The 17,878-nt window shown below is 49.6% G+C and overlaps 3 protein-coding genes across 3 annotated transcripts; 2 read left to right on the top strand and 1 right to left on the bottom strand.

The window, feature by feature from the left end:
- Nucleotides 1-105: 105 nt before the first annotated feature.
- On the top strand, nucleotides 106-1,250 carry NCS54_01510500 (NACHT domain-containing protein; the record flags this gene model as incomplete). The annotated part of the gene is made up of 2 exons (XM_053160215.1): nucleotides 106-234; nucleotides 285-1,250. The coding sequence occupies 2 exons, from the start codon at nucleotides 106-108 to the stop codon at nucleotides 1,248-1,250; spliced, it is 1,095 nt and encodes a 364-aa protein (XP_053016190.1).
- Nucleotides 1,251-5,119: 3,869 nt separating this feature from the next.
- Nucleotides 5,120-6,887, top strand: NCS54_01510600 (MFS domain-containing protein; the record flags this gene model as incomplete). Its single annotated transcript, XM_053160216.1, has 5 exons — nucleotides 5,120-5,242; nucleotides 5,297-5,804; nucleotides 5,858-6,284; nucleotides 6,336-6,469; nucleotides 6,580-6,887. 5 exons carry the CDS (start codon nucleotides 5,120-5,122, stop codon nucleotides 6,885-6,887), a joined length of 1,500 nt encoding a protein of 499 aa, XP_053016191.1.
- Nucleotides 6,888-14,433: 7,546 nt separating this feature from the next.
- Nucleotides 14,434-16,115, bottom strand: NCS54_01510700 (Allantoate permease; the record flags this gene model as incomplete). The annotated part of the gene is made up of 6 exons (XM_053160217.1): nucleotides 14,434-14,784; nucleotides 14,922-15,097; nucleotides 15,350-15,386; nucleotides 15,458-15,744; nucleotides 15,798-15,810; nucleotides 15,933-16,115. 6 exons carry the CDS (start codon nucleotides 16,113-16,115, stop codon nucleotides 14,434-14,436), a joined length of 1,047 nt encoding a protein of 348 aa, XP_053016192.1.
- Nucleotides 16,116-17,878: the final 1,763 nt, after the last annotated feature.

Here is a 17,878-nt window from a genome sequence, read left to right on the forward strand (position 1 = left end):
TATGCAGCCGCTCTCCGTTACCAGATCAGACTTCTGGTGCACTATCGGCATGGTTCCCTTGTTCGTACTGGTCGTGATGCCGTGCAAGCAGACGCCTAGAGTGAAATGTTGAAAGATGCACAAAATGTCAATGCAAAGATCGCGGGCCGCTTCACCACCCTCGGAAGCGACATGACCTTGTCCGAACTTCCGGCCATTTCACAGGGTGTCAAGGCTCTTCGTGAGCAGATGACGGTGCTGATTCTCCCGTGAATGTTGTAGGGAAGTCTACTAAACTCCAGTAGGAAAACGCAGACGATACTCGGCTTGAAAAGCTAACGTGCGTTGGTGCCGCCCTCTTCGACTCTCGAGGGGTGGAAGAACATGGTGGGTGCCTCGAGGGCACCCAGATCAAAGGCCTGAATACAATTCAAGGCTGGGTAGAAGATCCAGATGCTCCCTTCGTATTCTGGCTTCATGGTTTGGCTGGTACAGACAAGTCCAGTATCGCCCTGACCGTTGCTCAACGCCTTCACCAGCGGAAGCCTTTTGCCACTTCAGAACCTCCGCATACATCTCTCGTGCTTGGAGCCAGTTGGTTCTTCAATAACAACGATAAGAATCGAACCTCGGGGACGAATCTTGTCACTACTGTCGCGCGATGCTTGGCATCTGGTGTACCCAGACTCAGGAGTCACATTTCGAAGGCGATCCAAGACAATCTCAATGTCGACAACAAGTCACCTTGTGAGCAGCTTCGCTTGCTCGTCCGCGATCCTTTCTTATCTCTTGATGAGGAGTTGTTTTCGCCCATCTGGTTCCTTATCGTTATAAACGCTCTTAATAAGTGTTCAAACGCCAAAGACATTCTTCAACTTCTTCAAAACCTCAACCTCGAAAAGCCAAAGGTCCAAATCCGGATCCTGGTCACTAGCCAGAAGGAGATTTACATCTCCAAGTCTTTCGAGGCAGTTCTTCGGGGCCTCTATCGTTCGGCCGAACTCGAAAAGATTGGGAGTCAGAGTCATGTCAATGATGGGGACGGCGCATTCGCTGTAGATGGAGCCGAGGTGGTCGGCATTGACGACATTTCCACGTTTCTCAAACACACGCTTTCACGAATTGCCAATACTCAAGAGTGGCCTAAGGAATGGTTAAACAACGATAAGATTGAGAGGCTGAGAAAGATGGCAGGGGGTTTATTCCTGTGTGCCTTTGTAGCTTGTCGATTTCTTGACCATGAGCTGGACGACGAAGATCTCGACGGTTGACTGCAGCTTATTCCAGAGAGTAATGATGAGTTCCAAGAGATCGATGGGCACCAAGTTAATGTCTTCAAGAAGATTCTGGAGTACCCTCACGTTGGACGAAATGCAAAAGAGTAAAGAGGGAGAAGCAGAAGGCAGCGGACGAGATCAAGTTGATTTTAGGAACCCTCGCCGTTCTGCTCAGGCCGGTATCCATGGCCACACTCGGTCACTTCATCTCGAAAGGAGAAAAAGACTTTAAACAGAAAGTCGCTGCATTCGGTGCCGTGGTCAACATTCCCGAGCACGAGAACGGGTCATTGACCCTCATTCATTTCTCTTTCAACGAATTTCTTCTGAGCGAGCAGTGCCCGTCTGAGTTCCGGGTGTGTCCGGAAGAGGTCCATGAAATGATGTTGATAAAGTGCGTCGACTTGATGAAGGATGGTCTCTGCCAAGACACGTGCGGCCTTCAACATCCGGGCGGCCTCGTTGAAGATCTGGCACCCGCTACTGTCGACAGCCGCATCCCGCAACACTTGCAGTACTCTTGCCATCATTGGATTAACCATCTGGAGAATATGGTTGAGGAGAGACGCAGCAGCTTTCTGGGAGAAGCTGGCACTCAGCCTGATGAGGCAGATGCATGCGGCGATCCTGGTGATGAATCGGCTCAATGAAATGACGGGGGTATGTGGTTCCCCGCGAATATATACATACGGGAAAGAACTATTATTAACACTTCACAACGCAGAAAGCGGATTGTCCTGATCTCCATGCGTTTGTCGAAGACGCAAGGCCTCTCTTACGCGAGAACCGTTGGATCATGGAAAGGGCTCCGATGCAAATTTACTTATCGGCACTTCTCTTCAGTCCTGGGCAAAGCATCATACGCAGGGAGTTCTCACAGTTTATCCCTCCATGGATCAAAGTCGTGAGCCCACCGCGGCAGGTGTGGAACCCAGAACTGATGGCTTTTCAAGGCTCCGTTGCGAGCCTTCAAGGCCTGGCTTTTTCTCAAGATAGCACGGTGCTTGCGTCAGGGTTGTATGATGGAACCGTGAGGCTATGGGACGTAGCTACAGGCATCGAACTGCAGAGACTTTCGCCTCACCAATCGATTACCCGCATCAGGTTTTCGAAAGATGGCAAGAGGCTTGCACTTGGAGGACTATCCGGAGATTACTCCCAATGGCGATATGATCGCAGCAGCGACTTCTGATGGGCATGTTGAATTGTGGTCAACTAGAGACGGCTCTCAAAAACGCACGCTCGACCTCGAGGGGGGCCGCACTCGCACATTACAATTCGCCCCAGATGGGCAGATCTTGGTCATTGTCGTCACTACGAACTCCAAACAACATTGCGTCCGATTGTGGGACGTTGCCACGCATGAGTTGAAAGTGCTGCATGTCGGTGGGGATAAGATCTGGGACGTCGTATTTTTGGATGAGGGAAAGACCTTGGCTTCAGCAATCAGCGGGACTGTTGTGATGTGGGATACACAGACATGGGGAGAATCATTCCGATTCTCTCTGGCTCACCAAAAGGAACTGGCTGATATCGAGTCAGTTGTTTTCTCCCCAAATGATGTTCGATACATTGCTATTCAGCTGAAAGATAGGGCCATCGGATTATACCTTACGGCGACAGGCAAGCAGGCTGGTCTTTTCAACATTAACAGCGGTTCTGAACCATTATGTCTTTCCCCGGATGGCCGATACATCGCATCAGCCCCCAAATGGGGGGCGTCTGATTCACATGTGGGGTGTGACACTCGGCATCGCTTCCGAGGACGTTGGCGACCAGGAAGTGCCTTTAGAAAGCCGTCATGAATTTATCTCTGGCATTGATTTTATTCCCGGAGCTGATTATCTACCACATGCCAACCTTGGAAACGGGAAAGAGACCTGGAATTGGACCACCGGTGGGGGGCTGTCCAAACGAGTCTTGCCACCCGTGCACTCGTTCTCCCCAGATGGCCGGTTTTTGGTGACCTGGGATAAACATCAAATTCATTTCTGGGGCACTACTATGGAGGGACAGCCATTCAAAGTATCCGAGATGCCAATCAAGGACAACATCTGGAAGGGTGTTGTTTTTTCGGCAGACGGCGAGTTAGTTGCAATGGCCGGTTCGTCCCAGACCTCGATTGTCAGGACAAGCACATGGCAGAGTGTGTCTCTTTTTCAAGGAGAGGCCTCTGGGCTCGTCTTCTCGCCTGTCAAAGACCGGGTGGGTTGGTATTCCAGGAGCAACAAAACCCTTCACGTATGGGACATTTCCAAAGGCACCCATCTTTTCCAGGGGATAGAAGCCGAAGACTTTACACATGATATCCTTTTCTCGCCTAATGGCGAGTTCCTCTCATACATCTCACGCTTGAATCAGCATCAATGTCGGCTACATCTCGTCAAAGTGGCAACAGGACAAGAAATATGCGCCTTCACAACCACAATGTGGTGGGAAAATCAAGAGTGTTTACAGGTAAACTTTGCTGCAAATAGTGGGTAGATTACAGCCTTTGGATACAGCCGTTGGGGACGAACCTGGGAATATATCGTCCGAAGAACTTCTGATGGGGAAGTGATTGGGCCTCTGGAGATACATGATGAAAACGCCCACAGTGGATTCATAGCAGCTATCTCACCTACTCAAATTTTGGTGCTCTACGTTATATCCGGGTGTGAAAGCCACCTGCAGCTCTGGAATCTGAAAGGGGGAAAACTGTCAGCACTCAATTGCTTCTTGCCGTACGAAAATTTCGATTTTCAGATGATGGCGCTTGTATTGAGACGCGACTCGGGAACCTACTTGTTCCTCGTTTGTCGCTTGACGACAAAAGCTCGTCACTGTCAACACAGCAAGGAATACCTCACGAGTGCATCTTTGCCAATCTAAGGTTGATCGCGTGGGGTTGGGACAATCTTCTTTGGCTTCCCTTGGGCTATCAGACCCACAGATTGACGATCAAGGGTGGAAGGGTTGCTTGTGGGACGGAGAAACATGGTGTTGTTTTGATTGAACTTGATCTCGACAAGTTATCGATCGGAAAGCGATGGAGGAAGTTAAGGTTTGAGGGATGAAAGAGACAGGTGATAGAAGTAAAATTGTTTCAACCAGTGGTGCCTTCAGAGTGAGAGTTTGCACTTACTTATAGGTGGTGGCCGCGGGTCTTCCTAAAATTTCCATTGCCTTGGACACACCAGTTTAATCTGCTTAAGTGAGTGTCATAATGCCACTTAGAGCTATCATCTATGATCTAACCTTGGCCCGCTGTGATGATATTCTCAAGTACACGAGAGAGCGCCTGCTACTGGCGACAGTTTATAGTTCCCGCTAATTTTCTTCCACAGTGATCGGCCATCACAGCGGTTGATAATGTGTTCGTTGTTAGAGTTGAAGCACGGCCCTCGATGGGATAACTGAGCCAGAAGGCCGTACTGCAGGTTGGAAAGTAGAATAAAGCTATTATATCTATTTGGGTTATTGACTCTAAATAGAACATTTCCAAGGAACTTTCCCTAAAAAGTGTTCTGATGTTGAGATATAGTTAAGGTTCAGTTTAGGGAAACATTTTTACCCGTTAGATACCGCTGAACATAACCGATTGAATACAAGTATCTCCCAAGAAGATAATCCATTTGAGTCTCCCAAGTTGATAGCCGCGTCGCGCTAGAAGAGCGCAAGAAATCCGCCTCAAGCTGTTCATGTCTATCAGCATAGTATTCATCAAAGGCGGCCTGAAGAGCCGCTGCATCTGGCTTGGCCTTTACGCGTATCAGTGCCTGTAATCTGTTACACAACGAGACCACATCCTGGACTCCATTGTTAAAGCCCAGACCAGAGTTTGGGGTAAACTTGTGCCATGCGTCCCCGATAAGCACGATACGATGGATGACATCGCCGCTTCCCACGAGAAGACCTCCCGCGAGGCTGCGTCCGCAGAGGAAGAGATCGTTGGCCGTATCGAGAATGTCTCAAAGCCGGAGCATAACTGGATGCTATACCACGATGTAAGGCGGAAACCTCCCTAGCTGTCTTTCTTTGTTCTAATCAGCCCTGAGCAGGTCGACCAGGCGTTGGAAGATGCAATCTCGGCAAATAAGGAGGCAATTGGTATTATCGGAGCTATTATGATGCTTTTCCGCATGACTGAGGAGTTGCAAAGGCCTAATTTTGCTGATGGTCAGGGTGTTACCAGAGCACAGGCATTTCGGGAGCTCGCCACTGCGTCTTCTTACGTCAATGCAGGAGTCGTAGCGCAGAATGTTGGTCTCCTTGTGGGAGCACTGTTCTGGGGCTTTGGCGCCGATATTCTAGGAAGACGGCTGGCGTTCAACCTGACGCTCTGGATCACTTCTGTGGCCATGGTCGTGGCGGGCGCAGCGCCCAATTTTCCGTTTTTGGGCGCCTTTCTCGCATTGTCTACCTTCGGGTCCGGTGGAAACTTGATCCTTGATCCGACAGTCTTGCTCGAGTTTCTTCCAGGCGACAAGCAATGGGTTGTCACCACCCTGGCCGGGTGGTGGGGTTTTGGGCAATCCATCACAGGATTTGTCGCCTGGGGCTTCATGAGTATGGCCATACCCTTGCTGCAGATTGGCACGAATGCTAACTCTCTTGGAAAGCACAAAGTCGCTGGAACTGCTCCGACAGCGATGACTGTGGGTGGTCTAACAATGCTGGTTGGCGATACACTATGTTTACCTGTGGCGCACTTGTTTTTGTTCTCTCGATACTCCGTGTCACGGTAGTTCGCCTCGTGGAGACGCCCAAGTTCCTCCTCACTGCTGGGCGAGATGCGGACTTGGTGAAGTACTACCAAGATCAGGCTCGCAAGTACAATAGGCCCTGCTCACTCACATTGGAGAAACTTGAATCATGCGGGCAGGTTCGCTTGACGCAAAGGGAAGGAAAGACATTTATCCTCAGCGATATCAGGGGACATGTGGAGGGCCTCTTTGTCTCGCGCAAGATAACTTTGAGCACCATTTTGATCTGGTTGTCCTGGGCCATCACCAGACTGGCTTATCCGTTGTTTTACGTGTTCTTACCGTGAGTAAATCTCGCTCTCTTGCATAGGGGACAATGCTAACCGAGTAACAGGGCGTATCTGACAACTCGAGTGCCCGGTAAGCCTGTCTCGCAGTTCGAGACGTACCGAAATCTGACACTGACAACAATTTCTGGAATTCCCGGGTCCCTTATTGCCGGCTACCTCGTTTCGACAAGACTGGGACGTAAGTACACTATGTTCATTGGCGCCCTTGCCAGTATGGCTCTCTTTTTTGGCATCACTGGGATTAAGACTGACGCCTAGAATGTGGGAATATTATGTGCTATTTGTAAGTTAATAATCTTTACTCGCGAAACATAAGTTGTTCATGCAAAGTTTGTATTCTAACTTGCGGCATAAACATCTACTACAGCACTTTCTACGCTTATACCGCCGAGGTCTTCCCCTCGGCACATCGCGCGACAGGGAGCGGGATCGCAGTGGCCTTCAATCGGCTCATGGGCATCGTGTCAGCCTTTGTGGCTTCATCTGGCAACACTGCTACAGCTGTGCCGCTTTACGTGTGTGCAGCTTTATTCGGTAGCTTGGCTTTGATCGCAGCTGTGTTCGCCTTCGAGCCGAATGGGCGCCGCAGCTCTTGATCTGTGCCTTGTTAGCAATACAGGGAATATTTGGCTAGATGGAATATATCCTAAGGGTGGTAGATAATGGAGATAAGAGTTTTCTTAATAATATAAATTGAAGGGCTTGGAATTTTATGAGAGTAATTCTCTGCTATGTTTGACTACCAGCTAGGAAATAGTTTAAAAGAAAGAAAACACTAACTGCTAATGTATAGACTGCTGATCTATGAGTCTCCGTCCTCGCTTCTCTTGCTCCACCAATCCTTAACGCCCCCGAGGCTGAAATAGACGCACCCATACTCACCATTATCGCAATATCTACCACCATAAGTCTCGTCCTCTGTTTTTCCCCAGTCGCAGCTCGTGATTCTCGCAAAGCCCTCCCTGCAATAGTCACCCAGTTGCATGTCTTTCTCGGGCTGACACCCCTCCGTATCGTTGCTGAAACCTGCCGAAAGGATCAGCTGAGCCCCGTCGCTTAGCGACGTGTTCTAGGACTTCCACGTGTTGTTTCCAGCCTCTATCACTGAGTCGTCGCAAAATGCATCTATCGCCGCTTTCTCTTCGTCTCTGGAAAAGGACGGAAAGATATTCCAAGCTCCATCGTGGCAGACGTAGTCTTCCAACTCTCCTTTACCGGCCACCAGAGTTGGGCTAAGATCGTTGCCCATCCCGAAATAGTAGCTGCTCTAGTTTATGGTAGTGGAAGGCGTGACTGGCGCTGTGGTGGACGGCGCAGTGGTTGTTGATGGAGGGGCCGTAGTGGTTATGCTGCTAAACACGGCGTCGATCCTGGACTGGGCAATCTCGGCTGCTTCTTCGTAGTCCTCGTCTGTTCCGTCGCTGCCCTAGTATTCCCAATCAGCCATCACTCCTGTGGCTTCTGCGGTACTCTCGGTTGTTGCGCTGGTGATGGTTACGGTGGCATCAGAATCTTGAATGTCGCATCCGTAAATGGTCCCGTATGTGGCAGTGGTGCTGGTCGTTATCGTCTCGGTCGTAGATTCACCGATGGAGATGCCAAAAGAAGTGCTCGTCAAATACATCTCGGCGCTTTTTGTCTTATATTCGTCATCAGGCTTTGACGAGAAGGTAGGGATGAGGTCAGGGCCGATATTGTGAAAGGAAGTTAACAATTGTAACTATATGGCGGCAGGGCAATGAGACTCTTACGTGTACTCTGGCCAGTCTGGAATCTTTCCATTAATGTCAATGTTGATGTGAAACTTTGGATCGATGGAAAGCATAGGAGGCCCCCTAAATGTTATTAGATATTTGTTCTTGAACGTAGACGTGATGTAGTAGCTTACGGTGGGACAATTCGGCCAGGGGGCCCAGTGATTCCCCATCCTTGGATGATATCGATGCAGGCGAAGAAGAACCATATCTTGCATGAGATCTTTGACGGTCCTGGTTCTGAGACCGGAGTAGTTATGGGATAGATAACAATATTATCTTTAGTTATCGTAGATGCAGGTGGCTTGGTGACCGAAGGTGATTGCCCCGTAGCGTCAGTTGGATTTTGTGTGGGTGTTGGGCCGTTGGGATTGGTAGTTACGCCTTCGCTCGGGATAGCTGTGGTGGAGCCAACTTGGCCATTGCTGCTCGTCACTTTAGACGGCATTGTGATAGTCTCGGCATCAGTTGAGGGGATTGAAGGCGTTTGTTCAGCACTTGAAGTAGTTGATTGCTTAGCGTCTGAAGGAGCTGACTGTTCGGCATCCGAGGAGGTGGTCTCCTTAACAGGTGCTGTGGACTCTTTGGTGTCGGTGGGCTGAGTTGATGACATACCACCAGAGTTCTCGGTCTCAGAAGTCGCTACATTAGAAGTCGGTGTGCCCGTAGAAGAGCCCTCTGTAATAAAAGTAGAGCTAGTAGACGCATCTATGGAAGCATCCGTGGACTAACCATCATTAGATGACACGCCATCGGTGGTGCTAGTCAGGGTAGTCTTAGTACCGGTAGAGGTCGAGCTAACCTGTGTTCTGGTGGACTGACCGCTGACGGTTGTCTCTGTCCGAGGTAGTTTGGTTTTAGAAAGACTCTGGGTTCTAGTTTCGGTTTCGGTCAAGATGCCAGAAGTAATATCCGCTGATGATCTAGTTTTAGTACTAGTGGAGATACCTGTATCTGTGCCAGATGAGAACACGACGTCGGTTGGTACGATGGTAGTCTGCTGTCCGCCTGGTCCTGTTGTCACAATCGCGGTCCCTTCACTTGCGGTAACTTGAGTTGGTATAAGTGTCGATACCTCACCGTCTGAGCCAGTGATGACCGTTGGAGTGCCTTGACTTGTCGGAGCGTCGGTTGGTGTCAGAGTTGTCACCTCTCTATCCGAGTTGGTAACGGTGCTCACGGCGTCGGTTGGTTCAAGGGTAGACACCTTACCACCCGAATTGGTGATGATGGTCACACCGCTGGTTGGCTCTAGCGTGGATCCCTCTTCGCCCGAGCTGGTAACGTCGGTTGCTCCTGATTCAGTGCCCGTCGGGTTCCCATTATCCGCCCAGGAACTTGAATCAGACAACGTAGCCTCGGGAGGAAGGATCGTTGACTCCAAACTATCTGAGTTGGTGATGGCAGTGGGGACACTGATATTGGACTTGATGTTCTGGGATGTATGAGGGTCGCTGACTCCGGTCGAACCTCCCTTAGAGGAACCAGTCTGAGTTGGGATGATTGTTGTGACTTGCCCGTCTGAGTCGGTGACGGTCGTTGGGCTGCCAGGGTTTGTGTCGGTAAATGCAGAGCTTGCGTTAGAGGAAATGGGCTTGGTAGGGAATATGGTGGAAACGTCGCCGTCTGAGTTGGTGATGATGATGAAATCTGAGCTGGTATTGGCTGTCGTATCCGGGTCTCCTAGCGCCTCAGAGCTACGTGTTAAAACAGAAGTCTCGCCAGTGGTTCCCTCTCTTGGAATAATTGTTGAAACCTGACCGTCAAAGTTGGTCACCTCAATGATAGAAGTTGCCCGGGATACGGTTTCGGAGCCTGGATTAGTATGGTCGCCAGACTCAGTCTAGTCAGAAAGAGTCAGAGTCGATGTTATTTCAATCTATTCAAGCAGAGATTAGATAAGCCCATCGTGATATATCCCGGATCTACTCACTAGCGTTTGGCTAGTTGGAATGACCGTGTAATCCGTGCGAGTACCTGAAATTTCGATATCCGTGGTAGGGGATATGGGAACCGGTTTCGCGATGGTGATGATGGTTGTGAAGTAATTGTCCTGTTTGGACGAAGTAGCCCGAGGTGGAGGATAGCATATTTCGTTTGACCCGCACTTCCAACCTTGGCGGCAGCAGCTAAGGCCACAGCACTCCTTATCTGGGTCGCATTGTTAGAGGCTATGTTACAGGGAAGTGTAGGCTATGGGCTAAGGGAGGCATACCAGGACCACAGATGTGTTCCTCATTCCCATTCTTGGCTAGGCAACAAGTTTGGTCATCCTGTATAGAAAGGCATTCACCCCTACAGAGGCAAGACCCAGGGCGACACTCCCATTCTGAAGGGTATGAGGCTGCGGCACCCAAGGATGTGCTCAGCAGTAAAAGCAGAGAGGGAGATACGGGAAACCGCATTGCAGTAAAGAGGAAAACGTGAAATCGTAGACAGTAGAGGCAGACTAAGGGTGGTGACCATGATCAAGGAGCAGAAGAGATAGCAAACAGGAAAGAACTTGAACTGGGAGAAAAGACTTAAAAGGATACGACCAGGGCTGGGAGTGGCGGCGTTCTTGAAGAGACGCAAGTATGGGGCCGTAGGTCTTGATAAGTTATGTTCCTCCCTAGGCAGCCTTTGATAAACCAACTTGGCTCAAAACTGCGTGTACTATTCCAAGGTTACTTCTCAGGCTCATGAAAGTGGTGCGTATTGTAATATCGCAGGTCAGCTCACAGCCTGCAGGGGACGGCCAACATCGTATCACGATGCACAATAGGACATGGCAAATGCCGCACTGCCCGTCTGAGCCATATCTCTGAAACACGGTGTGTGGACGCTGACCAGCCCAAGCTTCCTGCAAGCACAGGAAGATCAGCAGGTCACGTATTGAGAGAGAAAAGCTGGGTCAAGGTTCTTCAATGGGCGAAAAGAAGCGCGAAGGATCAATCCGGCACGCTATGTTGTCTGGTAGACCTGGTAATTAAGATTACAATTGAAAGGGTTCCATGCGTTGGCCAACATACAGGTTTCACGATCAGCATTTTATGCAGTTCCAGAACCAACAGGTAAACCGGACAATACTTTCGGTCGTGTTGGGTGGGTCTCAAGCCTATGTCGATTGGAGATTAGCTCGTTTGAGATCAATGAATGACAGTGCATCTGCATCGCCCTGGTCTCATACTTGACCATTGTTCCCCGCTATCGATCCTTTACCCCTCTTCTTTTATCTACGATTGGATGTGATACACACTATATCTCGAGCCGAGCCGTGCGAGTCAACAAGGGTCCCCGTCGATCATGAGCCATAGCCTCGAAATATCGGAGGGTTAGCGTCATCCTGAATAATCAATCTACTGCCGAGTCTTGTATATCATTTCCCTTGCTGCAAGCTTTCAAGAGCTGCGTCTGACCACTCGCCTCGTATTGCGTAGGCTTGGAGTACTCGCCTCTCATCCTGCAATTTATTATGCATGTAGCTTCTTTTTGACAGAGCCAACCAGCATGGAAGGGCCCGATGGGACAAAAGGCCTCTCTCGTGTTATCCCTTGGCCAATCCTGGAGGATCAGAGCACCGCCCGTTAAGTGACGGGCTGTCTGAAGCGGCATTTATTATATGCTAACGTCCGGCAAATATGTATTGTAGGTAGTTACCTAGTACCTCTTTTGTTCCTCGCTTAGTCTCTGTCCTCCTCGGAACACTTTCTTGAGTGATCAAGGGCCGTTAGCATGCTGTCTTAGCTACCCTCCTTATTCTCCATCACTTCGTTAATCTTGAGCCTCGTCTTCTTTGGCCAGGCTGAATGCACTACTAATAAAGACTCTAAAATCACCGATATCTTCTCGGTAAAAGCAGGCGAAGCTGGAGGTGGATGTGATGGATTCCCAATGGAACAGTGGTTTCAAGACGCAAAGCTCCTAACCAACCGCGCATCAGAGGCCCTGTACCTTGCGATGGGTCTCAAAAAGCCCGAGGAGGTTAGGGTCAAGATTAGCAAACAGGAGGCCCAAGAGCTCGTCTTGGTCTTTTTCAACATCAAGCCGGGAGATGACACAATAGACGTTCAATGTAATTTTTCCCTATACAACTATCTCAAGGAAGCCGTGGAGCTTTTACTAACCGACAAATATAGATGTCATCAATGAGTTGAATCTCTTCTTGGTTGAGGTTGGCCGCCTAGGTCAAGATCCATGGCCAGAAAATGTCAAGCCGCGCATCTTTTGCAATAGTGGCTGGCTCGAAAGTAGGCAAACCCCAGCTTATTCTTGTCGTTTCTCAGACTTACCACGTTGATACAGAGAAAGATTGGGATTCAATCGTGCTCAACGAGGACGGAAATGAAGACGAGGCCGGGACGACCGTCAAGGAGCACTTCCTTAAGCAGTATACCGAGAAGCGACTGGCTCGTCTTAGTATGTGGCCCCCTCTTGATGAAGTCTCTTTGTATTTATTTGAAGCCTAACTCATTTCTTAGCCCCGTTCTGGGCGCCGGATTTCGGAGAGTATCTTCTCGATGAGCAGAGCACCAACTACTGCTCGCGGCGGGGTGCCGCGGCGACCACTCAAGACTAGATGTCGGTGCAGACTATCACCCTCTGCGCGAGGTCTACTAGGTGGAAGGCTTCGGAGCCGCAGACTTTATCAGAGGTTGCAGCCGTGACAGAAGAGGGAGAGTCTATTGCTAAGCGCCAGAGTCACTCCCTCTACCTATTCCACGAGGCATTCTACGTTGCTCTTGGGAATGACGATACGCCCGATCACACATGTACCGTAACCCATCATCCTTCTTTTTAGATCATGGCTAATCTTGCTCTAGACGCCCTGAAGGTCATGCTCGCGGATAAGGACCACCCGGCTCGTATATTCGGAGGCAATAGTGTTGAGAAACGGGGGTACTTGCAGGCGAAGGAGGCTGCTTAAAATCCTGAGTCGTGGACCTTCTTTGCGATGGCCGTTTATCTTACACATGAGAATCCAGGTTTCTCCTTTACTAGCACTATCTCAAAGAAGAGAGAGAGCTGATCGGCCAATGACTCTTCACTATGTAGATGGTTGGGATAACTGAATTTGGGGATCCATGTTGGTTAGAGGAGTTGTGTTTCGTATTGTTTTTGAACATATAATGGCTATGGCTGTATTGATATCTTATTGATGATTTGATGGCGTCTCGTAACTCTTACCCATCAATGTGCTCTTTGTTATAGTTAAATCCCGGCCCTTGATGGGTTAACTGAGCCACAAGATCGTAACTCTCACCCACATCTTGACTTGCCACAATAGACTGTCGTCAAGCAAGTAAGATTCAATTGATACTAGTAAACTGTAGGTTGGGGTCGTAATGCATCGCCTTTTGAATACGGAAAGGATCTAATCCAACGTCATTCGTTGTTTCATGGTGTACGGCCAAATCTGTCAGTGCCTGAGGCATCTAACAATCCATGCCATCCATATATAGTTCCTCTCGCCTACTCCCGGTCCCACTATGTCATCTCATCTCATCTCTCACGCCTCGGTCACCTCAACTTGGACCACACATCAAAATGAGCAGTCCAATATGTACATGGACCACATTCGAATTCCCCGCTTCCGAGCCTCTTGACAATTCCACCTTTGAACCCCTCGTCACAAGAAAGAGAAACTATCGCTGCTTCTATCACGGTCGCATGGCAGAGTCGACGGGAGAATGCGTACTGATGGTAATCTGGCATACATCTAAAGCCTATGACGCGTTCAAAAGGTCGGCCGAGTACCATGAATTGGTTGTCAACTTGACAAAAGGCAACCAAGCAGGTGAACCAACCACGCATATCATCAATTTCCAGACCAGCATGTTTTGGAAGAATATGGGAGCACCGAGGAACGAAGTCCGAACCGTCTACTTTCCTGCATCTACGTCACCAGAGACCAGGCAAGAGGTGACTCGCGTCAAAGGCCTGGTTTCTTCCGTTCACTGGGGTATCGATGGGAGTATGGATTACATGTATCACCACCAAGGGACCCCGGACTATGGTTGGGTAGAGGGGACTCAGCTCTACAAGGGGAAAGAGTCAATGGCTTGTGTATGGGTGAATCACTGGAAAAGTGAAGAGGCCGAGGCGAAGTTCAAGACTACTGAGAGAAGGCGGCTGGAGAGCGGGGGACCTGACCCGCCGCCGTTGGCTTTGGAGGATTTTGAGCAGAGGTTGAAGGGCCTGGGAGCGATTGGGTGGCAAGACTATTATGTTGCATTTCAAAGGGTATTTGGATCGGGACATATGATGATGTCTGAGGATTAAGAGGCTGCCATGGGTGTTCTTGATTCTCTTTAGACGTTCATCTATATCGAGCTCTAGTAATCCGCTCTATAGGGTACTATTCTTGTTTAATAGACATAGCGAAATGTCTTTCTCTTCTCCCAGTCGGTCAAGTCATCCATACTCTCCTCCATAGCGAGGTCAATAGCATAATCCTCTCCAACTCCTTATCTCGCCTCTTGTTCTCCCACTTCACTCCGCAATAGTATACTGCCATCAAGGCCATAGCACTGGTTTCAAAGCCCAAGATACTGTTGTATCCGCTCGCGTATCCTGGGGCCTCGCTGGCTCGGAAAGTCTGAGGGGCGAGAATATTAGCCACACAGTAGGCGAGGAAGACCATAGCATTGACCGTGATCTTCTTCGTGTGGCCGCTAGTATTAGCCATGGGTAGACTAAGCGCGATAGCATAAGGGCCCCAGAAGAAGTAAAAGAAGTAGTACGCTATGAGTAGGCCGCCCTGATTGGAGTCAGGCAACTTCCGAATGACAATGCTACAGACGAGAGGAATAATGCAGCAAAACGCAGCACAAATGCACCGCGTATCCTTGATGTAGCGTGGAGGGCGGCCAAGATGGAAGCAAGGGCCTATATGACACCCGTGGGCATGCCAAGAAGCATCGTGTTCAGACGGCTGAAGCTAAAGCCAGAAACTATTTGGGCCGAGAAGGTGTTAAGGCCGCCATTGGACATGTTCATACACAGGAAGAAGAGGCAGATGACCCACGACTTCCAGTCGATGAGGGCCTCCTTGACCTGGTACCATTTGAAAACTTGCACGTGGTGCCGTTAGCTTATCCAGAGTGCGAATCTGGGTGGAAAGATGATTTGAAGACTCACGTTATTCTAGATGCCGGTATTATCGTCCTTCTTGCGGTGAACCGCAATAAAGGCTTCCTTCTTAGAGAGGAACCGACCCTCGACAGGCTGATCAGGGAAGAAAAACCAGACCAAACAGGCGAAGATGCAGCTAACGCCGCCCAGAACAATAAAGAGGAGCCTCCAAGAAGCGATGGCCAGCTTACTATTGCCGAGACCGTAGGAGATAAGTCCGACGTAGACCTATTAGGAAAAACGTAAGTACATCAGTCAAGATCTAGAATAAGGCAACCGAAGAGATAGCAGTCACTTACGGAGGCAACTATAGAGCTCCATATAGCAACGCGCATGGGCTGCTCGCGGATCCGATACCACATGGTGGTAGCGAGGGTCAAGCCCGGCAGGGCAGGGGCCTCGAGGGCACCCATGAGAAAACGTAGAGCCATGAGGCCGGCAGCATTATGAGTCACGGCCATGAGAAGTGTCGTAGCCGCCCATCCGAAAGCAGTGACAGCAAGAAATTTGCCGAGGGGGAAATGAGACATGAGCTTCACCGAAGGAAACTGGGCAACGAGGTATCCAAAATAAAAAATGGATCCGACTGCAAAGAAACCATTAGATCGAATGCATGTCAAGGGTGGTAAATCCACTTACCCCAGCTATACTCCTAACCTTTCAGTTTATTATCATCCAGCATTCCGTAAAGAGCCGCATTAGAAATAATAATTTTCTACACATTACAGTTAGGGGAGGGTCAGACGATGCAAGAAAGAGGTCTTGGAAACACACATCGACGGCTGACAGGACCGCATAACCCCACAGGAAGGGCATCAGCCGCCAGTCGATCTTGCGGAGGAGCTTTTTCATTTCATCATCGGTATAGTCGATATACTCCTCCGATGTTATGGCAATGTCGCCATTGGCACCTTTCTGTTCCAAGTCGTTGTCTGTTTCTTTGTTGCCTGAGTGCATTTCGACGGGTTGCGAAGCCATGCCGCACGTTTTGTCGAGAAAAGAGGAAAATGCCGTTATTGTCGTGGGCGTATGTCATTAGTGGAGGGGTGGAGAATAAATCGTAGGGAGGTCCAATGCTATTATTTACCCTGGCTATTGCTAATGATCGCTATCACCGATAGGGTAGATAAGATATGAAAACTGCCAAGAAAATGGAGTCGGCCTTGTCGGTGCAATGTCCGACAATGATGCACTGGCCCATCGTCCGCACCTTAGAGGCTGTCGGTCTTGGAACACCCTGTTCTAGAACGGCTACTCGAGTCAGGGCATCGCACAATCTAGTTCGGACTCCGTGCGAGTTGTGTCCGTCGCTTCCAGTCAGACAAGTCCTCTTCCGATGGGCTAGACAAAATTAGGCAAGCGGCCTTGATCAAGACGGTCAGGCCTTGCCAAGGCCGCAGGCTCTCAGCCCTTTATTTTCTACTCCTAGTTGGCTATAGTAATGAACCTGGACCCTGGATGCTTTGAATAGTCGATATTTTCCCATTCATCCCCAATACGCAGCCAGTACGGCAGGGCATCGTGGTTTGAGAAGGAATGGTCATACTCGAGACTTAGGCAAGGCAGATATTGTTAATGACAAAAGCGTTTGTATGGCATGATTTCGGCTTCTTCTCACCATATTCCATCATGAGCTCCGCGCCCACCTTAGGGGTCTCCCACCAGGGAACGACAGAGCCTCTGGGCGGTTTACCACAGAATTCAGTCAAGAGCCTATAGGTCTTGTCCAAGACCGCTCTCTGCTGTTCGACCGTCATCTGGCATGGGTTCTCGTGGGGGTACCCATGTAGACCTATTTCATGTCCTGCGTCCCTAATCATGGCGCATTCCTCTGGAAACGTCTCCGGACTGTGGCCGGGGATGAACCAACTGGTCTTGATATTGTATTTTCCGAAAAGCTGTAACAGACGACGGACACCAACAGCGCCGGCAAAGTAACCTGGAATATAGTTGTGTGAGTCTAGCAAGTTTATTGATCTCTCGACCATAACCACTTTCCCACGGTTTGGACCGATACGCACCTCGGGAAATGTCTGAAACAGACTCTTCGCCACCATATGATCCGATCCAACCACACACGGCGTCAATATCGACAGAAAAGCAGCACAGAGCCTTGGGCGGCATGATGTCCAAAGATGAAATGTTGCTGGACTCGAAGAAGGTCAATGTTGTCTTTTGATCGGCTAAGTTCGATAGTAAGCAGGCACAATAGTCCAATGAGACATCACCATCGAACATCGTCGCACCAATAATTATTTATACAACAGTATTATGCTTTCGGTTAATTCTTATCACCCAGCTTCCCTCCAGTCTTATCGGGTGGGGCGATCCTGTCGGAGTTTGTGATGGTTGTCCGACAACTGTTTCTCCAGTCACTCTGGGTGTGCTGCCGTCCATGCTCAGGGCCGAAGACGGGCTCGGAATGCAGATGTCTGCTGAGGAAAGAACTTTGTAAACCGCGATATGTTATAAACGACATGGCCAGGACTACGTTGCATTGTAAGTTTGCTTAATATTGGCCGATATGTCTGTGAATGCCAGAGACATTGTGAATCATTGGAAATGGGACCTACAGCTGAGGCTCTCGCCGCTCACCAATTCATGTACGACCATGCAAGATGCAAGTCTCGACAAGCCGCTTGTCGACTTCTTGCAGAGGTTCTATACACTTTCAGACGACCGCGATAACGCCGACGCCTGGGCAATGTGCTTCACAGAGG

The sequence above is a fragment of the Fusarium falciforme genome, chromosome 14 (assembly GCF_026873545.1).
Source record: "Fusarium falciforme chromosome 14, complete sequence".
NCBI classification, from domain to species: Eukaryota; Fungi; Ascomycota; class Sordariomycetes; order Hypocreales; family Nectriaceae; genus Fusarium; species Fusarium falciforme.